General features: G+C 34.9%; 3 protein-coding genes across 8 annotated transcripts in view; 1 reads left to right on the plus strand and 2 right to left on the minus strand.

Annotated features, from left to right (window-relative positions):
- Positions 1–9259: 9259 nt before the first annotated feature.
- Positions 9260–18604, minus strand: lrrc20 (leucine rich repeat containing 20). 6 transcript variants are annotated; one of them, XM_065272347.1, is made up of 5 exons: positions 18471–18604; positions 17320–17410; positions 16466–16615; positions 12913–13080; positions 9260–9485 (listed from the first exon to the last, which is right to left on the minus strand). In XM_065272347.1, exons 1-5 carry the CDS (start codon positions 18477–18479, stop codon positions 9370–9372), a joined length of 534 nt encoding a protein of 177 aa, XP_065128419.1. In that variant the 5' UTR covers positions 18480–18604; the 3' UTR covers positions 9260–9369. The 6 variants fall into 6 exon arrangements, with proteins under 6 accessions (XP_065128419.1, XP_065128421.1, XP_065128424.1 ...); XM_065272349.2 differs by having other exon boundaries at positions 17320–17484; positions 18471–18579; XM_065272352.2 differs by having other exon boundaries at positions 18419–18574.
- A 1671-nt stretch (positions 18605–20275) lies between these two features.
- ndr2 (nodal-related 2) lies at positions 20276–23391 on the minus strand. The gene is made up of 3 exons (XM_065272377.2): positions 23075–23391; positions 20897–21648; positions 20276–20783 (listed from the first exon to the last, which is right to left on the minus strand). The coding sequence occupies exons 1-3, from the start codon at positions 23337–23339 to the stop codon at positions 20631–20633; spliced, it is 1170 nt and encodes a 389-aa protein (XP_065128449.1). The 5' UTR covers positions 23340–23391; the 3' UTR covers positions 20276–20630.
- A 1626-nt stretch (positions 23392–25017) lies between these two features.
- Positions 25018–27075, plus strand: part of pald1a (phosphatase domain containing paladin 1a) — a 60714-nt gene continuing 58656 nt past the window's right edge. Inside the window, exon 1 of the mRNA XM_065272266.2 lies at positions 25018–25148. The gene's annotated coding sequence lies outside the window, so the exon portion shown is untranslated. The remainder of the gene's footprint in view (positions 25149–27075) is intronic.

The raw sequence follows: 27075 nt of genomic DNA on the forward strand, positions 1-27075 counted from the left end.
AGAGAGAGAGAGAGAGAGAGAGAGAGAGAGAGAGAGAGAGAGAGCCTGTGTGTGTGTGTGTGTGTGTGTGTGCGTGCGTGTGTGTGTGTGCGTGCGTGTGTGTGTGTGAGAGAGAAAATAAAAAGAGAGAGAGCGTGCGGGTGTGTCTGTAAAAGAGAGATAATTTGAACTTGAAAAAGTAGATTTTATTAAAATAGAATAAATTAATATATATTATCTCTTCAAGAGACATACAAGAATATATACATTACATACATTTCACATGTTCACATATATATAAATCTGCATATATCTAATGCAATAAAATGCTCCCTTACTGCAAAAGCCAAAACATAACATCCCTTCACATAAAGGCCTAAAAATTATTCATTCAATCAAATCATTAAAATCTGTAACTTTTCTTGACTTAAATTGGAAAAAACATCAGCATATCTTCTTTACTCAGATAAATTGCCATTTTGATTAGCCCAAAACAAAATGTAACAACCGTACTCTTCAGACCTTTTTCTTACAGATTTAAAGACACAAACATTTGCATAGAAAATTTCCCACTAAAACACAGAAATAAAAGCATTAAGAGCTCATGTAAAATCCTGCACTGAATATCACCTCCTCTCTTGGGTAACGTTGGCTTATAAAGTGCTCTCCATTCTGGTTTACAATCTCTGCTTAGCCTGAGGCCATTTTATTTTATTTAAAACCTTTCTATTAAAAACTTTCACACAACTTTTATACACCACCTTAACATTGAGTGAATCAACACACAACAACATACTGTATCTCTTCTCCAAAAAATGATTGTCACAGTTTAGGAGACAAGATTAAAGTATAAAAAGAGTCGTCTTCATTAGGTTTATGATACCTGGACAAAAGTTTGCAAGGATTTTAAATTCTTCTAACACAACTGAACTGAACACAACCTAATGGATTTAATGTTCAGCTTTACCGCAGTCTCCTCAAGATTTTCAAAGTCAAGTCTGGAAGTATTTACCAGATGTCCAAGTGTTGTTAATCCAGCTTTGATTAAATCTCCAGCACTTGCAGAAAGAATAGAATAGTTTCCAGCATTATCAAAACTAGTTTTATAAATCGATGGTTCTTGAAGAAACCAATGACCTACCAAGATTGCTTCATTTTTGGCTGATGATTTATCTTTAAAATTGTTTCAAATATTTACCACTGTGTCGATTTTCTTTTGGTCACTGATTAAGATTACAACATCATCAGCATAAACTGATAGAGAAATGTTTTTACCAGAACATGGTAAAACTAACCTTTGATGTTCACTCCAAACTTAGGGTTCTGTGGCAACAACCTACCTGACAACCAGTGTTGGGAAAGTTCACTTTCTACATGAACTAGTTCAGTTCATATTTCAAAATTTTGAACTAGTTCACAGTTCCAAAAATGAACTAATTTAGTTATTTTCTCCCATATTATTTTTTACAAAGTATTGTCAATATTGCCTATATACAGAACCACAGACTGCAATTATTTGATCAGTTTTAACACTGAAGCTAAATGCGTCAGGTTTCATCTTCATATCCAACTTTAAATCCTTATCCAACCAGGGTTTACATAAGCAGTGACTGTCTTTTGATTTTTGTATTTGCTTGCACATACCTTGAAATGCTAGCCAGGTGCTTCAGCCCGGACAAAAATTAGCGTGAAGGACAACTAGCAGGTATTGCACACCGCACGTGCACGTTAAATAGCGTAAGGTTAGTCAGAGTCTATTTCAAGATCCAGAATATGCGTTAGCAGCCTATGTTAATCGTTAATGATTTAGGACAAATATGATGTTATTTAATGTTAAACTATGTGAGTGGCGCGGCAGGGATTTCAGCAGCGTCCAGAGTCAGTGTTGTTTTGATGACGCACGCGGCCGTGAAACGCTAGTGTTGCCAGATTGGGTGTTTTTTCCGCTACACATTAAGGTCTGTTTACAGTGTGTTTTAGCCAGGTTTTTGCCTGGAAGACTCTATAGAAATTTAGCACCCTACTGAACGACGTTAAAACTGAGAGAGCGTGCCGTTCACAAACACCAGAATAAACGAGTTCACATAACATTCATCAGGCAGGCAAATATTGAGTATAAGTGATATATTGTTAAAAATGTGATCTTTCTGTGATACAATATGTCTAATCAGAGTGAATCACCTGCTTTAAAACCCCTTTAAGTCTATTAGTAAGTGCTCTTGAGAGGATCTTATAGTCACTAGACAATAACTACACTGGTCTCCAGCATTTAATCTCTGGAAGGTTGTAAAAGGTTGAGAAAAGCTCTACGACAGCTTAAAGGCAAATGTCCATTTTTTTCAAAAAAACTATCACTTTAAACGTGAAGCAAGTCTCCCACCACTGACCAAACAGCTAAAAACAAAGTTATTTTGTGTATTTGGCATAATTCAATGTGCTTGCGTGATTTATGTTTCAAAAACACATTATTGTTGCTCTTCTTTGCCCTGCCTTCCTGAAACGCATTGATTTTGTACAAAACTCATCATTCTGAAAAGTGCTGCATCCCTGATTGGCCAGCAAATCCATATGTTGTGATTGGCCTGAATACCTCTGACATCAGCCAGAAATGTGACGCTCCTTACCATGTTTGTAAGATTAGCTCTTATTGCAATACTGAGAGGAGTTAATATTATCTTTCCTAACTTATCAATTCAAGCCAAATCTGAGCCAGAAAATGCAGATGACCAAACTGATTCATCAACTTTACCTGCGTGGCTTGAGCAGAACGTAACAGATTGGTAGGGGAGAACCGGGGCGAAAGTAACAAAGCAATTTTCTCTGAGCCCTGAAACATTTGCATTTCAAACTATGAGCACATCTTTAGCATGCAACCCTTGACAGACCTGATAAATATTGTGTTATCTTGATATGTGAGTTCCAGGTGATCAGCAGCCTGTATATCTTCGGGGACAGCCTCATCTCGGCAAGTCCTTCTGAAATTTGCTGCTGTCTCAGTGCAGCTGCTCTGCTTTGGTGTCTGATGGTCAAACATAAAATATTCCCCTTGGATAACACTTTTTTTGGTCCATCAATTTATTTCTCTTTATTATTCACATTGTTATTTGGTATTATCGTTTTAACTGATGTTAAAGTTAAGTTTCATAACTTAAATCACATATAAATCACTACACTTTAACTGGATGTTTTTCTTGTGTTTATTTCATGTTGTACAAACGTTTTGTAGCTTTCAAATAAATGGTTGTTTTATATCATACTTCATTTTGTAATAAATACATTAAAGCTAATCAGCGTATTCATTTGTTGCCTGATCACATATTCATATTTTTAAAACAAAAACATGCGTGGTTTTTGCATTTGATATATTTCGTTAAATACATTAAAATAAGGATAGCCAGCACGTATTGGTTCGATTGAATGACGACTCATTTGCAATATAAGCGTACTTGCGTCCTCCCGTCCTCAGGAGTTCATTCTTCATTGCAAGTCCAAACTATGAAGTTGGTGTTCTTGCTAAAATTGGTTTTCTTAAAATTTCAAACAATTTTAAGTTTTCTTAAAATTATTTTTCTTAAAAAAAGTTGGATTTACATAATTTTATTACTGTATGTACACCAGTGCAACATGGTTGAATCAAGTTTTCTTAAAATGAAATGAATTTGAATTAATGTTAATTTCATTTGAAGAAAACCTAATTGAATTATGTGCAACCACTGTCCAGAAGTTTTTTTTCAGTGTATTGAGAAACGGCCCTTGTGTTTGTTATAGTCCAAGAAAAAAGATTTAAGTTGGAGACGATAACTTGCGTCATCATTTACTTTGGGATTTGAACCTTTTGCATGTCATTAACATGAACTATCACACCAAAGGATGTGTACAATCTGTGAATCGGAAGGTGCTCTTTAAAATTTTCCAAGACAAAGTTTAAATGAAAAGAATCAATTTTGACTATTCTTTTTCTCAAGGCCAAAAATTATGGTACATCCATTTCATCAATGCTTTGAAAGCGTGACCTGACCAAGAACCCTTGTGCTTTCATCTCCAATAGATTGTAACGCTTCTTCCAAATTAATCATTTCCATCTCCAAAACTTTCATTAACCTTTCTATATTGTTAGTGACATTTCTTGTATGCAGTTGACTAAAACGCATAATTTGAAGTTTTCTAAAGTGCAACCACTTTTGTATTATGTTAAAGGTCGAATTTGTGTTTCTAAAAAAACTCAAAAGCATCTTTAAAATCCTACATAAAGTGTCAATATGCACTCTTTGGTTTTAAAACAACAGGCACTGAACTGAAAAGTTGTCATAAAAAGATACAAGAGTAATACAACAACTTCTAAAAACATTTATCTAGTATCTGAAGCAATATAAACTATACCCAATCTTGCCAAAAGACACAAAAATGTCATCAAATTTCTCTGTATATCATTAAGCCCATGAGTTTTATTAGCCTTTTACGTAATGACATGTGAGGTTCAAGGTGATTTCTATCAATATTCTGCTCAAATCTTTTAGTAAACACAATGGATGATTATATGAAAAAAGTATTAACATCTTATTAAAAATAATGAGCAAAACACCAGACTAAGCCAAAGTTCATATGAGTCACATTAACGGCAACATCATTAACAGCAACATCGATGTAAACTGCTGAGCACCTATGGGTCTGATAATACTCTTATATACACCAACAGTGTACATTTAACTTCACTTGATTTATCCAAATCAAAGAGCATTGAACACTTTGAGCAACAATAAACACAAATACATTGTTAGAGATCTTAGAAGGCCTCAGAATGAATGCATTTTGATGAAATGTTATTCATGGAGATTTAAAGATCTCACTGCATTTGTGGTTTAAGACCGCACACTGCATCTCTTACTCATGAACAAGTACGTTAAAAAAATGAAAAACGGTGTCAGAATTGTTGTATTGGACTAAACTATCCATTTACTTTAAAAGTTGCAACCCCTCGTCTCCTGAGATTGTTCTTCTGACATGTCAGATATTGTTTGTTTCTCATTATCATGTATAGCTGCACTGGGAGTTTGCTCCTCACAGGTTGTTTTTCTCTCTGTATCACAATGCATCAGAGCGAATGACGTGTGGACTGAATCTGTGGTGTGTTTGTCTCTGGAGATGCTGTGGATCTAAGAGATGTATTGGCATAAGTGAAATGAGATGATACCTGTTGAGTGTGTAGGGAACGATGAACGCAGCACTGGGAGTTGATGTGAGAGTTTCTCTTTATAATAGACACTAACAGAATAGACTTCAGAGTTCAAACAGAAATCCACACGAGCATCAAAGATATGGACATTATAATCCTACAGGAGACATGAAGCAGAGCAGACATCGCTGGCTGCCCACCCAACTACAGAGAAATGATTTTACCTTCACAAAAAACTCGTCACAGTCTGACAGTGCAGAGACTTAAGAGGACAAATCATCTGGTACAGCTCAAAACTTCTCAAATGCACTGAAAGTGAAAAACATGGCAAATACCACAAGGAACAACTATCATTCCATTCTTGTGTGCCACCATCAAAGTCTCCATACTACAATGAGAACATGTTTATCAATTTAAAGAAAGAGATGAGCCATTACAAGGACTAGAGACCTGAACACAAGAACAGGACTACAGCCGGACTTCTTCGACACGCAAATTAGTAAATATATCAACAATAAACTGAACTGTATCAACAACACATTCTCTCACATCCACAGAAATGATCACGATCAGATTGTCAATAGAAATGGGAAAGAACTCTGGGTCTGTATTAGCCTGGTCCAACCAGACTCTCGTACATTCATTTCATTTGTACAGAGAGTCTGGCCACGCTCCTTTACAAAGCATTACTTCCGTTAAGGAGGGTCCATTGTTGAAGTTTAAAACTATTGGATCTGCCCAGAGTCACTCAGGATCTGCCAAAGTCAATCGCTAACGTGTGGTCGTGACGTATATCATGCACCGAAACCGGACGGAAACAAGAAGTAAGAATAATCAGACAAACAAAACTTAGCAAACCTGGTTCTTGCTCTGGCTTTAACTTCTGTATATTCGGCAGTTTTGCAACAACGGACCGAATAGCTTTTCTCACATCTTTCTCCGCTGCCATTACTGAACTACAACTCAAACTGACGCACGACCTCAATGTCATCGTTCTTAGAAACCCCCATCTGTTCGCTGATTGGTCCTGCAGATTTTTGCAGGAGAAAACGAAACTCAACAGAGCAGTCCCAGACGTACTGCTGAAGCGAAATGAAAAATAAGCGGAAAGCACGTAGGAGGGCGGAGCCAGGCTAGGTCTGTATATTGCCAGTGGTAGAATAAGAGGGAGATAAAGTTTTGAATAATGTTTGATGTTCAACAGACAATTGTGTCATCACACACTGATGGACGGTTCTGATTGGTGTTCATTCTCTCAGCTGACTGGCTACTTTGATTCCAAAGTGACTTTTGACTTCTTGTCTGGTCAAGAAGTATAGATGGTTTCATCGGGTGCACGTGCAGTGACGCGATAAGCGCCTGTTCCGAACTTGACTTCTGGTTGCCCCAAAATATTTTTCCTGAAATACATTTTATAATATGTTTAAAAAAAAAATTTAAAGCTTTAAAAAATATATTTAGCCCTCCATATATTTCAATCCAAATTAATATATTCACGTCGCAATGGAAGAAAAACTTTGTTACGAACATGTAAACAGTTTTAAATGTTCAAATTAAATATATTTTTAACTTTAAAAATATACTTTATAAAATTAACTTGTATTTAGCATATAGTTCAAAGATATTTTGGCAAAGAATACATTTTTGCCATATGTGATGTAAAATTTAAATGTATTTGCTTGAAAGACATTTTGGAATATATGTTGATATATGAAGGCTAAAACTAAATACATTTCCAAATAAAAAAAAAATACTTAGAGTATTAATTTTAAATATATTTTTAGCCAGGGAAATACTTTGTTTTGCCGTATGGGAAATGAACAGCTATATGTCATGTCATCTATAAATGTCTTGTTTGACTTCAGTTCATGTGACATCCTTCTCAAGTAAAAGATTTAGAAAAATGACTGACATTAAATTCATCTCATGTATCTCTCATCTTACTTACATATGCTCTTCACAAAAGCCTTTAATCATTGTTAAAACACGGAAATAAAAACGTAATGTTAAAGTTCAGAGAAAACTTTATGAAATAAAGCGATGGCAGAGATTATAGGATCATCCTGCTTTCATTTGTTCAGACACTTCTATAAAGATAAAAGCTGAAGGGTCTTCATGAAACTACACAGCATTAAAAATCTCTTTCTGTCATATGTTGAAGTATACGAGCAGATCTCTCCAGAGGTGAAACGGATCAAAGCTCTTAAGTTGAGTTTTTGATGATTATTAGAAGATTTGCAGTTTCTCAAGCAGCTTTAATTGTCTGTTAGTTCTCAAGATTCATATACACCTGCTAATGTTAAATGTTTGTTTATCTTACTGATTGTTAAGAGTTTGTGTTTTATTTTTTATTGTTTGGTTACTATCGTGCAGAAGTGTGGGGTTTGTGGTTTAGTTCTTCTCTCAACGAGCACTAACTGTGTTAATGAGATCAGTCTTTTTTCATGCACATCCTATGTATCATATGTTATTGTTAGTATTATCATACTAACATATGCTTATGCAAAATTGATATGATATAGAAATAGACATTTATTAAGTTGGTTTAACAAGACATTTTTGTTTGAATTAACTTGTTTTGTCCTTGTTGAACAGACCAGAACTAATTCCATTGAAACGTTTTCTTCAAGTTTATTAAACAAGATATTTTTATGACCAAAAGATTTAGTCCAAAAAGTTGGTGCAACAAAAGATTATTTGTTTAAATAAACTCATTCTCTTGTTGTAAAAGCCTAAAGTAATCTCATGGAAAAGTTTAATTAAATTAAGTTGAATTAACAGATTTTTTTGAGTGTTACTATAAATCTCTTATTTGATGCATTATTTTAAAATCAGACATTTCAACCTTTGAAATTAAGCGTTGACTTTCACAGTTCTGTCATTTATTTAATTGTTTTTTGGGGATAGGTGCAACAAAACCGACAGCACTATAATTTGGTGAAATAAATTTATATTGTGATTGCATAAATCATAAATCTCTTATATTGCTGTTGCTCATGGTGTATCATAATATCTTTAATAATAATTTTAAAAATATGCATCATTCAGAAATAAATAAATATTTATATATTAAGTTCATAATTTGCATTCTAAACCTTGCAAATGTTAACATTCAGACCATTTCAAACAATTTAAGAGCAAGATGATGTTAAAGTGAGCAGTTTTCTGTGCAAACACAAATACTCAATATACAAACACACATACAGTAAGCGTGCAGACACGGAGACACGCGTTTCAAAAAGTCTCTATACACTTGACAGGACACATACACACAAAATTATCTCAAAATACCATGCAAGTATTCTCATAAAAACAGCCATTTATGTCTCAAATGAATACAAACAGTTCATAAAAAATGATGTATGGATACATGCTTATTCAATCTTAAAGTGGCAGAAATCGGCTTATGTTTGTGTCATTGTTAATCAAACTACAGAAGACAAAAGGAAATTTACTTTTATAGCTTTAAAAAGATGAATTATATTTAATTTATTGAAGGAAGAAGACAATGTTATTATTCATTGGATTCTATTTCTGTACCTACTGTTATTTATAACTTTGTTATTTCCAATTTATTAACTTTATTTCCCTTTTTTGCTGATCTGAAACTTATTCGATCCATGACTTAAAAATCATAATGGAAAATGATGTAATTTGAAAATGTCTGCCTTTGTCACTGGTTAACAGTGTTATATACTCACAGAAAACACAACTGAGTTCTAGAGGAAGATTTCTTTGAGTTTGTAAAGTGTAAAGTGCATTGCCCGATTCGATATATCAGAAGATATTTGTATTTCTTTCTTTCTGTTCCTTACATTAATTGTTCCAAAAGAATAGACACACAGATGTAAACCCGATATCTGACAGACAGTAAAATTGCTAATCATTATTCACTTTTTCAGGTCATGTTGTTCAGCGCAGTCTTATTTAAACAACACTGTGAAACAAGTGTGAATCTCAAATGCTTTACCATCACAGATGGACTTGATAACAGAGACAGCGTGTATTAAGATAAAGTGCGTCCATCTGTTCATCCAACAACAAAACTGTTGCTCTCAAAGTTATACAAGTGCATGAAGCTGCAACTCAATAGAAGCAAAAATCCCCTCATGTTCAATAAATACTTTATTGAAAACGTCTGAAGCACAGCATGCAGTTCAGTGTATGAACATAAAACAACAGCATCAGAGAGAGATGAAGTCCTCATATATCTGTTCTCAGGTCAGGAGTGTAAACTGATGTGATGAAGACTCGGTGTCTGTTGTCAATGGATTACAACTCACGTCCAAACTCTTCAGGGATGACATGGATGAAAGTTTCTCCATGGGCAGTTCTGATGAGAGAGAATTAAATCATTTATCAGTAACAAACACACTTATGAATAAATAACACAAGATTATTAAATAACACACAGCGACACAAATGAATCATCTGAAAACAAACTCTTTTATCTCAGAGACCTCAATACTAAATGAAAATAACAAGCATACATACATCTGAACACAAAACTCCAGCTGTCAATCATTGCTTATAAAGTCCTAAGTGAATCTCATTCTGTTTGCCATCTGTTTAATGACCGATAAAAGGTCAAAACATAACAACATATGCAATATTTGATCATTTTGTCATTGTTAATGAAGTATTCTGACAGTAATGAGAAACTAGAGATGGGTGTTAGATATAAAGACCCAAATATTTCATAATGATTGGTGCAACATTCATGCATTTAGATTTGTTGTATTGTGACATTTGGACAGTAAAGATCAATTGAAAGAGCAAATGTCTAGTTTATGAAATAATTTAAATAAAAAATTTTGTCTGTGGATTTTAAACTACCCTGATATCTCCTGTGTTTGCATGGTTGCATTATGAAGCGTCCTGATGTTGTTGATGTATTAATATCTGATCAGACTCTATTATAAATGTGTTTATGATCAGAATCCTCTGATGTCTTGCCCGTTCAGATGATGCTGGAAGCTTTTCTCTCTCTCTGTGTGATGGTGTTGTTATGTTATATGGCTGTTTTTGTGAGGTTTGTTACATTACATGAGAAGCTTTCATCTTCTGTAGCAGTCAGATAATTACAAAAGCAAAAACATCATCATGAAAACTAAGCTTCTGAGTTCAGCTTGGATTTATTTAGCATCATTTGTCAGCTGAATCATGTGCAGGAGAGTTTGTGCAGATATGGAAACCAAATTCTGATGTTCTTGATCCATTAAAAAAATGACTAAATGATCACTTAACAAATCACAGATTATTTGAACCTTTAGAAATCAAACTTCATTTATCTTCAGATCGATTCCAGTTTCTGTTCAGTTCATAGGCTGTGAACATTAAGACCTTTTAAGTCCTACAAACATAGATTTATATTACAGCATTCAGTATTACTGACAATAATAAAATCTTAACCAAGAGCCAGACAAATTTTTTTATAAATCATGATTTCTTTGACACTGGCAGTGTATTTAAAGTTTCTATAATCATCTTCTCCACATCTCATTTCTTCTGTCTGAAACTCTTTATATACCAATGTCACCAAATGTCCAGATCTTTACTGAACCTTAGACTTATTCATATAAATGAATCTTTACTTCATAGAAAGTGTTTGTGTTTTTTTCTGTATCAACACAATGAAATGATAATCATGGTACACAATGAGTGTATATATACGTACATATATGTTTACTGTCGTCATGTAGTTTATATTCATAGTATCTTTTGTGAGAGTTTGAGGAAAGTTAATTTAGTACTTTAACTCTGTGATGCAGTCGTGATGAATGTTGTGTGTCAGACGTCTGGATCTGTTCATTTGTCTCTCTTTGTATCACTGACTCCAAGCTTTATTGAGTTTATTAACCTGCTGTCGTGGGATGTTTATTAATCATCTCACACTCCACAGGTTCAAATTCACCACCCTTTCGTGTTGTTCGGGATGAAAACATCTACTAAATTAATCTGTAAAAATGTATCATATGAAGATTTTTTTCAAATTTTTGCATAAATCTGTTAATCAACCTCAGTCCTGATCAAAACTACTAATTTTTAACTTTTTAATTGGCAAGTTTATAAATGATGTCACTGATCTTAAATAAGTCATTGTGGAGTGGATTTGTTTGACCTTTTTCACAGTCTTGGGCTTGTCAAAGATTAGTAACAACATTGGCTTTAATGCATTGTTCATTTTTGTGCAGCATCAGATTTCACTTTTTCTCCCTCATTTTTGCCCCATTGACTTCCATTATAAGCACATTTTTTGATTGCAAAGCCATGGCAGCATATAATCATGCGTTCTTGATCGCTGGTGGTTTTTCCTTTTGTTAAGAGGTAACATTTGTCATTTTTACTGTTGATCACCATGTGGCACCGTTAACCCTTTAGTAGGCCTGTGCAAAAACAAAGCTTAGTTTCTACATGGATTTATATGGAATACTACTACAGATACACATAATGAGATTGTGATGAGCAGGTGGATTTGTATGACACAGATTGAGATGATAGCTAAAATCTCCTAAACATAAAGTCATACGGGTTTGAAGTGTGACAAGAGTTTAGATTGATATATTGCATTGCCCGATATATCAGATGATATTTGTATTTTTTTCTTTCTGTTCCTTACATTAATTGTATCTAAAGAATAGACACACAGATGTAAACCTGATATCTGACAGACAGTAAAATTGCTAATCATTATTCACTTTTTCAGGTCATGTTGTTCAGTGCAGTCTTATTTAAACAACACTGTGAGGTGTCAGTACAGATCTGCAGTATGTTAACAGTATGTATTGTTAATACTTTTCCAGTACTATGTGGGTATATCGGCAGCATGAAGTTAACAACACAACTGGTTTTGCAAGTCAATTCAACCTACTATTTTAAGTTTTGACCTGCGATATGTTGACATAACTTATAAAACAAGTTGAAAATGTTTAACTTAAAAAAAATAAGTTTAAGTAACAAACATACACAGCAAAATCATCAGTGTTAAATGTACACTGCTGGTGTATATATGGGTACCACCAGGTCTGGTGGTACTCATATAAACACCAGCAGTGTTAATTTAACACTGGTGATTTTGCTGTGTATATGTTGATTTGACAAAAAATGCATGCTTTTTTACAGTGTAAATATTTTTTGTTTTACTAATTTCCTGTCACTCATTTAATGTAATTTCATTTGTGTTATATTGGCCTAATATCAGCCACTTTGCTCTCTTAAAGCCACAGTATGTAAGATTTTTGTGTTTTAAAATATCCCAAAACCAGCACAGTGTGATATTTCATGCAGTTTTTCATTTCTCACGAAATTGTAAATCAAGAGAAATTCCTATTTTAAATAACATCCTTTGCCATTGTCGCCTATCAATAATATTCACACTATCCTCAGTTTCCGGTTGTAGAAACCATGGCAATATAGCAGATGATGTGGCGGTTATACAGCATGTTTTACACAAAGCTGTGGTGCCTTGTGGCTAATTCATTACGATGCCATAAAATAATCTGATCAAACGTATAGGTATAAAAACATTAATTAATTACTTCATCTGTAAACATGATAAGCAAGTCTCTGGATGGTGATCTCACATCCTTCCCCTCTCCTTTATAACATCATTAAGTTTTGTTATTGTAAAATAGAAACCTCTAGTGCTGGAAATCCTACATATTGTGCCTTTAATATCAACATCAGCCATTAAAAGCCCATATCAGTGGACCATTATTTATAATAAAGTCAATTAAGATTCTGTTTGCTGGTCCCGTCACCTGTGATCTGGTTTCCCTCCACGCTGATGTACTGAAGACTCTTGACATCGGTGAGGTGCTCGGGGAAAACCGTCAGTTGGTTATTGGAAAGGTTGATGCTGATCAAATGCTCCATACCGCTGACCGCCTGTGGCAGTGTAGTGAGGACGTTACCCTGCAGGTCCAAATCTATAGGAGAACAAACAGCCTGCTTCAATCTTCATCTATCCTTACTGACAGATGTGTGACCACACAGAAACGCTGGGCTTCCAGGATTATAGACTGCAGTATGTAAGTCGGCATCATTTCACCAAAATATCACAACATCAAAGCAGCGAACAGCTCTTTGAAGCCAAGCTAATCTAATCAAAATTCTGTGTATATGAATGTGATTATGTGTGTGTGTCTGGGAATGAAATGTGCAGAAATCTCACACAAACACACAACCTGAATGAAGTCAACCACTTTGCTGGCCAACACAAACTTGCTACTCCAAATACAAAGTTTAAAACTGAGTGCTTGTGATTTAATGCTGAACTTCAGAAGAAGTTTATACATATATGTCCAAGAAAACTATTTTCTGGAGATAAACATTAACATTACTTTTATATTTATGCATTTGGCAGATGCTTTTATCAGGAGAGCAATTTATAGTGCATTCAGGTTATGTGTCAAACCCATGACCTTTGCACTAATAACACAATGCTCAACCTATTGAGCTACAGTGACATGGTAAGCCTGATATGAGTGGATCAATTCACTCCAGTCTGATAGTTTCTTAAAAATAAATGCACTCCAGTTTTATGAATATTGCATTATCATCACTGTGCTAAAGGCAATGATTCCTGATCTCTGGGCTGAATGAGGGTTTATACTTAGAGAATCAATAGAGATTTTACTATAAGCAACAGAAAGACTTATTTTTATTTTAGTTTTAGGACATATGGGCTGCGTCCAAAATCTCTAAAATGTTGCATTCAGAGGCAGCATTCCAAGGCACGTCCGAATCCAATGTTTGGTTTACTTCCTATCTCCTGAGATACCTTCATCGTCTTGTCCCACAATTCTATGCATGTGTAGGGAATGTGACTAGTTGAGTTTGAAAAAATAAATGATGGCCAAGAAAGCGGCTGGATCACAAATTTAGTGTAAATAAAGTTATAGTTTCACTTTTTACACCATCTGATTGCATTTCTGGGAGAGAAATTAGCATTGCAGTCAGTGTGTTGGGTGTAACTAGTTACTAAGAAATTACTAAGTAATTTTTCTTGAAAAAGTAAAGTAAGAGATTACTCTAATTTAATTACAGTAACTTCTGATGTCATTTAACTCCCCACTGGGTAGCACTTTATTTTACAGTACATGTACTTACCTTGTACATATATGTATGGGCTGTCACGATCAAATTATCATCTCACCGTGATTGTTTGACCTTATCGCAGAGTTTTCAGATCACCGCAATGATTGCATATCTCTCTAAAAAGCACAAGGGGGAGCTGCAGCGCATGTATAAATTAGACCGTATCAGATGGAGCTCCTTAACTCCATAAAATATCTGTTTAAAACTGTTTAATAAGCTGTTGCTAAAGAAATGCTGCAAAACTTTGATAAGCAGTATGAACTGCCAGGAAAAACATTCATTTCCAAAACAGCAACTCCAAATTTAGGAAAGTGAAGGATGGTTAAAGATCTGTAAGGAATTATTTTTTTGCAGCCACTACAGAGATGTGGTCCAGTACTTATATGACCTTAGTACGATTGGCTACTATATTTAAGTCCTGTTCTGTTAAAGTCAGTTTATTTTGATTGTATTTTTATTTTCAGTTATTTTTCAGAGACGTAGTTTAGTGTGTTTATTTGTCGTGAAGAATTTTCAGTTTTTGAAAAATATATTCATGTAATAATTACTTTCAAATATGTGTTTTGTGTATTAATATTTACTGCCAGGTAAACCTTGCAAAAGATTTATTTTAAATAATCACAACAAATGAAAATTATTTCATGAACAAACAAAAAATGTATGAGAATGAAATGCCAAAGCAATAAAACAAGGAAATTAAATGTCATAATCGTGACAGCTCTAGGTACTTACAAACAAATGTGTGGTACTTACTTTTGAGTATCTACATTATAATTAAATGGTATCATTACTGTACTTACCAGTGGTAAATACTTGTTTTACTAGTTATTATGTAACTCTGGGTAAAGTACTGGGTAATACCAGATACATACATATAGTGTAGGCATACTGTAACTAACGTGAGACACTACTGTACTTACAGATGAATGTACAATATAAGTTCTTCACAACAATGCATTTTATTTTATGGTCTGACTAGTTAATATAACTCACATGTATACTATAATATTACTTGGGTGGTAGGTCCTGTTTAATAACTGTATAAAATACAACACTTTATTTTACAGTCCTGTTTCAATGCAGTTACCATAGACGTAATACGTGAATGTACCCAGTAGTTAATGTGTACGGTATTCAATGCTTGGGTTTAAAGGACAAAGATATTGAGTACAAAAATGCCACATCAGTGTTTGTTATTAGTTATCATATATCATGTATACAACATTTGTAAGTACAGTAGTGTCTCATGTTAGTTACAGTATATCTACACACTATACATATGTATCTGGTATTACCCAGTAATTATCTAGAGTTACATAATAACTACCAAGTATTTACCAGTGTTAAGTGCAGTAATAATACCATTTAATTACCATGTAGATACTCAAAAAAAGAAGTACTACACATTTTTCTGTAAGTACAACATATTTACCATGTAAGTACACGTACTGTAAAATAAAGTGCTACCAAATCTTGTGTATGGACTGTAGATCAATGATATATAATACAATAGTGGATTTAATATCAAAATGTAAAGTCTAAGGTTAAAATGCATGCTTTTATCAATCCTTCTCACTTTAAATACTTTGGTGAGTTAATAAGAATAATGCTAAAACTCTAGTGTAGTTTAAAATTCTCACTATAAACTCGTTGGTAATTAGCATTAATATTACTGAGATGTTGGCTGTTTATTGTACTTTAAAAGCATATATTAATAATGCCTGATTAGGCAAAACTTTATTCTACATCCTTAATCCTACCACCATTACCCAAATTTAACAACTACTAACTAACTACTTTAAGTATTAAAAAGCTGTAATTAGGAGTATATTAAGGTAAAAGTTGTTAATAGTGAGAATTAGACCTTAAAAAGTGTGAGCAGAATAACAATTCAAGCCTATCTTTGTATCATTTACTTAATATGATTGAGAAAGTAATTAGTAATAAGTCATTCAATACTTTTTGGAGAGAGTCATTTGTACAGTAATCTAATTACATGATTGAAGATTGATTTAGTAATTAGTAATTAATTACTGTTTTTTGAGTAAGATACTAAACACTGATTTAGGCGCTCTGTTTATATTTCAAATTAGGCTGCCTATAAAGGCTGTCTGAATGCTTTTCCCAGAGCCGCCCTCAACGCGTCATGAGGTCAGCTGCCTTAAGTTTTGGACGCAGCCCAGGTCATCTACACAAGCTGGAGTTCAGTCTTACCTCGTAACTGTGAGAACGTGAGGAAAAACTTGCTGCTTAAAGCTTTGAGCTGGTTGTTGGCCAGAGAGATTTTGTGAATGTTATCTGTGCAACTGCGGAGCATTTTGAAGACACCATCAGGAAAACTGATCAAGCCGCAGTCCGACAGATCTGACGCAAAAGAAAAGAAGTGATGCAGATTGATTCAGCCATTAGAAATCAGTCTGTTAATAAGAGAAATCTAATGAAGAGATTGCGTGGACTCAAGGACTCTCTGCCTGTGCATATTAACCAGCTCCTGTTGCGCAATCACTCAGAAAATCAGCAAATACTATCAGGACGCTGGGCGGAAATCTCAAAGCACTTTACGTGCGCGCATGTTTGGCCTCACAATAACACTGATTGCAATGAGAGTTTACTTTTCTGTTGCCCTTAAATGATTTAAAGCAAAGGGCACTTGACAATTTGGTTAATGCTCAAAATCAAGTGTTTGTTATCGATAGGAGCTCATTAGAACAAAGGCGCCATCTACTGGGTAAATGTTGACCTTTACAGTCAAAACCACTCCAATCACTCAACACAATTTTTGGCTTATCCTCAATTTCTCTTAAATATTTCCAGGTTTTTCATTACATTGTTCAAGATGTCCGAGAAGTCATCAGCAATCAGATTCCTATTATCTCTAGAAATACAACTGTTATTGATATTTTGGGTGAAACATTTTTAGATGAAATGTACAAAGAAAAACTCACTTTCTGTGTTCTCAAAGGCTTCATTTTCTTTACATTTATAAGTTTAAATTCTTTTGATTTTAAGGCATGAGGTATGACAAAGTTATTTCTGGACAGTTTTTGTAAACGTCTCCTCACACCCACCTAAAAAGTCTCTGTCTTCCTCCATGGTCTCATTTATCCTCCTGGCGACATTGGCGACGGCCTGCGCCATCTTGTGATGTTCAGCTCTGATCTGAAGAGTGATTGGTGCTTTCAGTTGGACTCAATGTGTCATGCACTGTTAAATAACAGACACGCAGCCGTTTTCTGCCAAAGCACACAAACATGCACTCATATCACAAAGCCTCCCTACAGTCTATAGGGATACTAATGAAATATAAGTAATGAACTACTAGACAATATTTTAAATAGTTAGTATTAGTGCCCAATTGACTGATTACCGGGTTTTAAATTTAAACATATCAGTGGCCTTATTGAAAAACAATGTGCAATTTATGTTTTTATGAATGAAACATTAAATAAAACATATTTATTAGAAAATAATACTTATTAAATTAAGTAATTAATTAATTGCATAATGCATGGCAATGAGGTGTTATTAAAGTTACCTGTTCACCTGAAAGCTGAAATGATATTAAAATGTTAATTTGATTAGATCCACTAAAATGTAGGCTATCCTCATTTACTTCAGTTTTGAACTATCTACCCATGTAATTAGGTTTAGAGCACAGCAAACCACTGCTTGAGAAATCAAACTTTACTAAACATTTCATTTAAATGTTTTAAATATTACACTTTATAGTTACTGAGATGTATAATTGCTTGTGACAACTTGCCCCGGTCACTCCAACCTATAAAGCCAGTTTTCATCCATAAGTTTGGCTTCTGTAACTCACAATAAAGTAAAACATATCTTTACAAACTGTTTGAATAATTGTGCTCATGACAGGATTTATTTCTCTGTGCTGTCATCAGTATTCTCAATACACCTGTCTGACAGATACATCTACAGACAGCTGAGCAGACAGATATAGAAAGCCCAAAAGTTATTTATAGCACGAGTATTACCTGAACGTCTCTCTGTTAAACTATTACATGCACGATCAGAAATATTACATTGTTAAAGATTATGAATCATTATTTTGAGGCGTGTAAACTCGTGAATGACGTCACGCCATTCATTTGATGCTAAAGTAGTAAAAGCATTAAAGCGCTCTAGAAGCGTTAAAGCAAAGCAAACCTCTAATTCAGCGCTGTAAATCCTCTCATTTACACATGCGATGTTTTCTCACCCTCTCCATTTACCCGACAGATGTGTTAGATAAGTTTAATCACACACTGTTTGTATGTTTCGGGTGTATTGTGTGAGACCAGCTGCCAGCAGCAACACGCAAACCCGGCTGCCGGAATCCACTCACGATTGTCGCAAAACCCACGGCGGCTTTACGACGGCAGCTGCGCAAAGACATCAGCGGTATCAAAATATTTGTAATACATTTCTTTTTTGTTAATCTCCCTACACCGTGCATTTTCTTCATTTTACATGAATTATTTTATATTTTGTCTATTCTTTTTTTATAAATAAAACTTTAAACTTTTAAACTTTTTTTTAATAACAGCTGCATTCAATGAACATAATACAAAGAAAACATTACATAAAATAATATAACATTACATAACGTAATAATATAACATAATATAACGTGGGATACAGATAGAAAACAGATCTTACTAATTCAACAAACAAGCATAATTCAAAAAGAAGAGGGAATAAAAGAACAAGATCTCTGTATATCAAAATAAATGGACTATTTGAAATAGGGAATATCTACTTGATTATAACTAAAATTTAACCCAATATAAAACAAGTTTTTTTTATATATTTTTTTTGCATTTGTTTTAAGAGACTTATAAAAGATTTTTAGATCTACAGAAAAAATTAAAAGAGTTTTATCGAGATGAGTGCAAGTGAAATTTCACAAACAGTATCATTAATTTTAATGCATTATCAACAGTACTCTGTAAAAAAAATCCAACATTTATTTTTAGTTTATTCTTAGGTTATGTCCACTTTTAACAAGCCGAAACTTAAAATAATAGGTTGAAATGACTTACAAAACTAAGTTGTTTTAACTTCATGCTGCATTTTTTACAGTGACGAACAGTGTTACAGTCCAGAAAAAGAATCATAGAGTCATCTTTTACAACTTATTAGTAGATGCATCAAAATTCATCAACCTCCAAAAGTCTACAAAGAAGTTACAAATGCAAAATAAATGTGTATGGGTTTCAGGATCAAGATTACAGATAGAAGATAATGGAGTGATCTCCTTGTTAAACTTATTAATAAAATCATTACATGGATAATATTGATGCAGTATCTTAAAATAAATTATTTTACCTTATTGGGTAGTTAAAATCTATTACACTGACCATAGTAAAGGAACTCACTGTACATACCACACTGTCCTCTGTTTGCAAAGTGATACAGTCGCTCTGCCCTTGCAAACGTCATTCTAAGGGAAGCAGTTCTAGAATGTCCATGGCAGGTCAGGACTGGATTTGACTTTTACTATGGGACAATAGAAGGTGATTGTGTTTGACCCATGACCCCTTGTGACCCCACAGAGGGCACAGACAGAGTCTGTGGGTTTTAACTGAGCGTGCATATAAACCCATCGTCAGATTTTCCAGAAAAGTGTGTATGTCACTTTAAATATACAACCTATTTACAGTATTTTATTCTAATGAATAGAATAGTGCACAATAAAACAAATAATGTGTGTAAAGTAAAGAGTCACTTGTAATGCTGACTGTAAATCAACCACAATTGGATAATGAAAGAGAAAATAAAAACATTTAGGAGATTTCAGGAAAAATAACTGAATCCACAAATCATGCTCTTTAAATGCTTTTACAAATCAATCACAACATCATTCAAATTCTATTATGTAAACATGTTTTATTTCTTTTAGCAAAAATAACATTTTTTGTCTGGTCTCTTTTCTTTATAGAGGAATCCATATATTATATTTACATAAATATCAATGTTTTATTTACGTATTATATACAATAAATATTTACATACAGGCTCCACCACACGGTGTAATTGTAAATACATAGACAGTGCTTGAAATCCATTTAAACTAAGATATTATTATTTTCTATTCACTTTTAACCGCTTCTTTTCAAGGTCCATAAATGTTTGGAACTGTTGTCTGGATAATGATTATCCTCTGCTCATGCAGGCTGTGCTTCCTGTTGCCCGTGGGCTTTCAGGATGTTCTCAGGACAGGCAATTTGGCAATTACACGGAGAAAACCACCTGACCAACAAAACAGCCCTCGCTTGATGCCGACCGAGTCTCGTACAGTACTGTTCTTGCTAAGACGGGGGCTTTCAAAAGTACACTTCAACCTCCTTCAGAGGTGTTGAGGAAACCCACGAGTTCATCAGATGCAGCCACACTCTTCCACGACCATGTCTTCATGGTGTCGCAGGATCAGTTCTCCATTTTCATAATATAACATGCTGAGGGGGCTCATCTTTGTTGGTGCGCAGCAGGCCGATGGGACTCTGTTAGGATGATAGTACTTTAACAAACTCTGAGGGAAAAGAAGAAATAAAGAGTAAATTAGGATTCAATATGGCACAATATCATTTAATATTAAAGCGAGTACTGGAAGTGATTTTATTGGAAACATACTGAAATACTAACCTGCATGTAAGCATGATTGGTGGGGTGAAGCTCCTCACCTAGAGGGTTCGGACAGCTGCCTTCACAGCGGTAAGCGTTGTACTTCTTGGGGAAAACGATCCAGGAACCCCATCCAATCTGATTAAAATCCACGTGCATGTCGACTTTTTTACACTGCAAGCTTTTATCTTCCTGGTTTTTGACCAGCTCTGGGTTCCTCATGGGCTGACCTCTCCTGCCCCTCTTGCTTTTGTGCGGTCTTTCTCTACGCACCTCTTTTCCTTCGGTGTTAAATAAAAACTTGGACTTTTCAGCCGTGTGAAGTAGACTCGCCTTGTCCTGCGTTCCCTGATCTGAAGAGGTGTGCGAGAATATAAGCAGCATGGCTCTGTGGTGGACACCCTCCGTGTATTTCGGCCCATTCTGAAGAGCGTATCTGCTGGACCGTACGGCTCTTTTGATCTTCAGGGGCTTGGTCTCAGAGAGTTTTGTGCTAATCCAGTCCAGAAGCAGGTCTGTGACGTTGTAGACGCTCCAGTGATGAGATGAGCCCATGAGAGATTTTTCTGTGAGCAGGCCCAACGATTGGTTTTGGAGGCAGACATGCTGGTGGCATGGGACGTTCTGCTGGTGTCTGATTTCCACCGTGATGTTAATTTGGTTTGTATCTCTGGGAATACGAATCCTCAGCTCGGCACCTTGTATCTGACGTTCTGATAGCACAGACGAAAGGTCAAAGTATGTGACGTAGTGTCTGCCTTCACTGGACAAACCTAATAAACAAAAATAAAAAAAAACTTAAGTTATTCTGGGAACATCTTTGTTATAGATTTTGATGGAGTCAAACAACCTTAAAAGTGAACAAGAAGGCAATAAAAAAACAATCACTCAGTAACGTAACAATATTTAAACCCTAATAAAAAAACAAATATGTTTATGTCCTTGAAAGGTTTTGCGAGGTTCGCCCAATTAAAGATGTACCCACCACAGTGGCTTGTGGCTCTTTTGATATTTATTTTTCACCAAGCAGGGATGAATGACTCGCTGTAGTGTACACAAACTTAAAAGTAATGAGGTGATTTGTGACAGCTGAACACACACACTTTGATCCTCGTGTATGGCTCTTGTCCAGTGAAGTGTATTGGAGCTGTACATTTACATAAAAACAGCTAATTGCTCTGGTTTATCTAACAAGTGGCCCTATAGTTGTGTTTAACAGCTCTTCCATGTAACTTAGCCTGCACTGAAGTTAAGAGCTAGAATTAAACACTTTTAACTAACTCGCCTTGATTACCAACTAAATGGCACTATTATAAATATAGCCTAGTAAAAGCCATTTACGGCAGATGTGCATTGTAAAAAATATCTGTAGTAATTACAGTATTACTGGAAACTAGCTGCCAGTAACTTACTGTAGATTTTACATTTATGTTATTTACTGGCAAGAGTTAAATAAACATAACACATTTTCAGTTTTTATCTTCTACAGTAAGTTACTGGCAACCAGGTGAATTACAGCAATTTTTTTACAGTGATTGTTTGACTGAACCCCATCAGTTAGTTTCATGTCATTTATAAGCCTAAATCTGATACCATATTGTAATTGATTAAAGTCATCGTGTAGTATCGATTTGATATATTAAAGTAATCTTAACGGAGGGGCAAGGCACTGCCTTGTTAATCCGTTCAAAACAAACATCGGATCGAAACCCATCGTTTAACACATCTGCAGCAGATCCCAATTCAAAGGAGCATGCCTGTGGCGTGCTGGTGAACGACTGCGCCCGTGCTCGGAACCAAGAGCACCTAATCTAATCAGCGACGTGTGAAAAAGACCTGAGGGCTGATGTTGATTTGGGTTTAACAACTGATTTGTATAAGGATGTCTGGCGAGGGTCTAATCCACATCGGCAGAGAGGGGTTTGCGCAGGGCATTAGTCTTCAAGCTGATCCTGGACTTATTCAGCCACGAGTGAGATGTGGATTCAAGGTGTCTGGCGCTGAGATTTGACAGCCAGGAGCCACCGGGACCCTCAACAAAAGAGCCGCAGCACTTTTCACCTCAGTGCGCAACTCTGATATTCCAGACTCAGGCGCGCATCAAACCCCCAAAGCTCCCAACTCCATTAAAACTCAACTCTTTCATATGAAAAAAAAACCCACAGAGAAATAAATGAAATAAGAACTAAAAAGGCTTACTTTTTGAGAGGATGCTCCGGATTGTGTCCGCATGCTCGTGGTCCATATAATCCACAGGGCGCGTCTGGTTCATCTTGAAATTCCGATAGAGCTGCATCATGTAGGTGGGCAAACGATGGTTCGCTCGGTGGGTTCGGTCCGGTCTGGATAAATGCGCTGATAGAGTCCTTGTGCCATGGAGATGATTGTTACTATTGTACTTTCCAAATACACCAAGAAGCAAAAGTTGGTAGCAGGCCAGGCGCAAAGCTCCGAGCACATGCATGATGGACTGAACTCTGAATGACAGGTTGAGGGGTCCAAGAGGGCTTATATACCCCCACCCTCTGCCCCTGCTGCATATTTAACAAGTAGCAGAGGACATTAAAGGAAATTGACATGCCATGACAGCTCATCATCTATTCATGTGGTAATGAGACGCATTTTTTACAATGAACAATTAAAACACCTTGCGCACCGTGACATCACCAAAGTTACTTTTGCTCTTTGAAGACTGAACTGAAGTCAAGGACACTTTACGTGTAGGACACACTGCACAAATGACTTTCTTACTGAGTATTTTTGTCTTGTTTTCAGTACAAATAATACAAATTCAAGATGGATTTTCATGATGAGCAAAACAACCTGCCAATGGGGTAAGAATGCTTGTTTTAAACTTATTTTCGTGGGTAACTTTGCTCATCAAGAGAATGCATCTTGATTTAAGAATCTTTAGATATTTGTAATGAAAACAAGACAAAAATAATAAGTAAGAAAGTCATTTTTTTGCAGTGCATGGGGTATCACCTTGTTTTTTTTTGTATTATTCTACATCCTGGCCGGATTATATTTAGTGATAGCCAATATCGTCTAGACCATTTTGAAATTATATCATGTGAACTGCTCACGCTTTCTTTATTAATATAACCAATTATACGTATCTTGCACTGTAAAAAAATCTGTAGAGATGACAGTATTACTGGCTGCTGTTTGCCAGTAACTTACTGTAGATATAAAATTTGCTGTAATTATGCAGCTGGTTGCCAGTAATTTACTGTAGAAGATAAAAACTGAAAATGTTTTATGTTTATTTAACTTTGAACAAACTCTTGCCATAAATGTAAAATCTAAGTGACTGGCAGCTAGTTGCCAGTAATACACAGTAATACTGTAATTTCTAAAAAAAAATGTACAGTGTATGTTATTTACAGTTTGTTCAAAGTTAAATGCGCATTAAACATTAACAAGTCTTTATCTTTACAGAATAAAACTATAAAATAAGAGCATCATGGAAAGCATTCTAGTAACCAATTATTTTTTTCTGTAAAGTTAAAGAATTTTTTTTTACTGTTGCCAGTAAATATCCTAGTATATAGCCTATATACAGTAAGTTACTGGAAAACAGCTGCATAATTACAGCAATTTTTTTACAGTTTGGTTTTGTCTCACAGTTATCACAAAATATAATCACAATATAGATCGGCCATCCCACAATCTCTCCAGTACAGCGATACAGATGTTTTTTTTAGCACTGGGAAGTTTAAACTTTTACAATAGGCTATAATTTTACGAAAACAAAAATAGGTCTGCCAAATAAATCCAACATTTGATCGAGCCCTGCCCTAACGAAAATTAACCATGTTTTTTTGTGGTAAATGTGTAGTAACCATGTTTTTTTTTTTGTTGTTTCATGATTACTATTTGCAAAATCATGGTTTTACTACACTAACCATGTTTTTTTTGGTTTTAACTGCATGGTTAATTTTCTTAAGGGTGAACTTACATTGATCTTATAGGGTCTAATATTAAGGTGATTTAAAATGTTTTCTTTGATAATCATATTTTCTGTATAGGGATGGCTTTAATAAATACATGAGGGTTACACAAACAGTTCATGAGTTGTAGTCTGAACCCCTCAGCGCCAGTCACACACATACACCCCCGAAACACACGCATGCTCAATGAGAGCATCAAACACACGCACCACGAGTGCTGCTCCGAGCGTCTCAATCCAACACACAACAGGGATTTTACACAAGTGTGTGTTTTCTGAGATCAGTCGTTGTGTTTTGATGGCGGAGATTTCATTGCGATGGTGAGTGAAGAACTTTAACTTTCTCTCAGCAACGGTTTTGTCTAACACAGATTCATTTCATAAAACTGCATTGCTGTAGATCCGAATCAAGAAGCCAGCACGTTCAAACAAACCGGAGCTTCTATGTAGCGGAATGTGTTTCTCTTGTCATTATATGCCGTAAATTGCATGACTATGGTTTGATACCTGTAACGAGTGTGTGATTTGTAACCTAGAGTTTGTAAGTGACACATGATCGTTAGCAGATCATAATAGCGTTGAGAACTCCGTTTCATTTTAGCAAGCTTTTTAGTGAATCGATTCAGTAGTTGATTCACAGCTTCATCAACACTTGGCATTTTACTTGTTTTGTTTTTTTTTTGATCGAATTATCTATTAAGTTTAAGGTTGCTCTTGAATAATAATTGTACATATTCACATCGATTGTGTTAATAACTCCAGTCCACACATCGAATTTGGGCTTTTTCGACTGATCATACAGACGAATCGACTCAAAAGAACGATTCTTTTACGAATTGACGTCACTCGAGTGTGTCGCTTTGGAGTAGTACTTTGTTGGAGAGCAGAAAAGAGGGCAACAACGTCATTAAACGAGCGATTAGAGTCACAATTACCACCATCATCTTAATGTTTGAATAATTTGTAAGCTTCATGAGACTTCGTGTGGATTTAGAAATCGTTTGATGAGAGAGAGAGGGAGAAAAGCAGGTAAATTTACACAAACTGACTGAGGCGACAAGAAAAGTCAGTTTGATTACAGAATGAAACGTCATATTTTATCAAACATTATTTATAAACATTATCGAATTGATAAACATGATCAAATAATATTTATATTATTATATTTTAGATAGATGATAAAAATATATTTGTTTTTACATTTATATGTGCATTGTCCCTAAAATTATGACAAAAGTCTTAATGATCCTAAAGTTACACGTCATATAATTTTCAAATTTATGATGTTTCCTCAGAAACTCGACATTAAACGAGATATAATCTATTTCTAATAGTTAAAGTTTGACGAAACCTAAATGTTGAATCTTATCAATCCACGTAAAAACCATTTAATATTAATCGTTTCAAATGCTAATGTGTTAATCGAGAGTCAGGTATATGAAGATTAATGGTGATGAAGTTCGTTTCGATGCTGATATCCATTAGAGATCTGTGAATAATCCATCTATGTGAAGATGTCACTGCTAGATTAGAGGAGTTTGCTTTAGGGATTGAGATAAAGTCAAGTGCCCTTGTTAGGGTTTACAGCAGGGAAACAGGTCATTTGTTGAAGACCAAAATGAGACCAATTAAAAGCACCGTCACAGTTTTCTATGCATCTAGTGTTAAATGCCTTGCACGAGCCTTGATTTAAGTGAGATAAACCTAATGGGAAAAGTGCTTACGAGGTTTATAAGACCTGTTAAAAGATGCATTGAATTCATTCATTCTTGTCAAGGACACCACCGGGGCTAGTTGTCACATAGAGATATTTTCACATATGAGGGTTTGAAAAAAAGTTCATTTTTTTGTTTTCTCTCTTGATATATTTATTTTTTGTATAGAATTCTACCCAAACTATAAATCTAGTTATCATCAGACAGAAGTCAGCTATTTCATTATTTAGTAATTTAATTGAAATGTCTTTTTAACATTTCTCGTAAATGCCTGGTTGGGGTACGTTTTTAAATGAGTAAATATTTATGAAAAGCCTTTAAATATAATAATGCACATTTGAAGATAAGTGTAGAAAACTTCTTACTTGAGACAATATTTTTAAAAGATATTATTTTTGCCAGTGACAACCAACAGCTTCCTTAAATACAATTTTTAATTCCCATAACATTTTATAATATAGTATTTAATATATAGTATATGTTTTATAGGATCAGCTAAGTCTGGCTCTCTCTCAAGGGATTTTTCTCCCAAG

This window comes from Paramisgurnus dabryanus, chromosome 1 (assembly GCF_030506205.2).
Source record: "Paramisgurnus dabryanus chromosome 1, PD_genome_1.1, whole genome shotgun sequence".
In the NCBI taxonomy this organism is placed as follows: Eukaryota; Metazoa; Chordata; class Actinopteri; order Cypriniformes; family Cobitidae; genus Paramisgurnus; species Paramisgurnus dabryanus.

Excerpts from the sequence above, each read along its gene's own strand:
- ndr2 (XM_065272377.2), bottom strand. The coding sequence starts at position 23,339 with ATGCATGTGCTCGGAGCTTTGCGCCTGGCCTGCTACCAACTTTTGCTT. Across the intron at positions 21,649-23,074 it reads CCGGAGCATCCTCTCAAAAA|GTTTGTCCAGTGAAGGCAGA; the intron begins GTAAGCCTTTTT and ends TTTGTTTATTAG. Across the intron at positions 20,784-20,896 it reads CCAATCATGCTTACATGCAG|AGTTTGTTAAAGTACTATCA; the intron begins GTTAGTATTTCA and ends CTTTTCCCTCAG.
- lrrc20 (XM_065272347.1), bottom strand. Across the intron at positions 16,616-17,319 it reads GGAAGACAGAGACTTTTTAG|ATCTGTCGGACTGCGGCTTG; the intron begins GTGGGTGTGAGG and ends CTTTTGCGTCAG. Across the intron at positions 9,486-12,912 it reads GGAGGGAAACCAGATCACAG|AACTGCCCATGGAGAAACTT; the intron begins GTGACGGGACCA and ends CTCTCTCATCAG.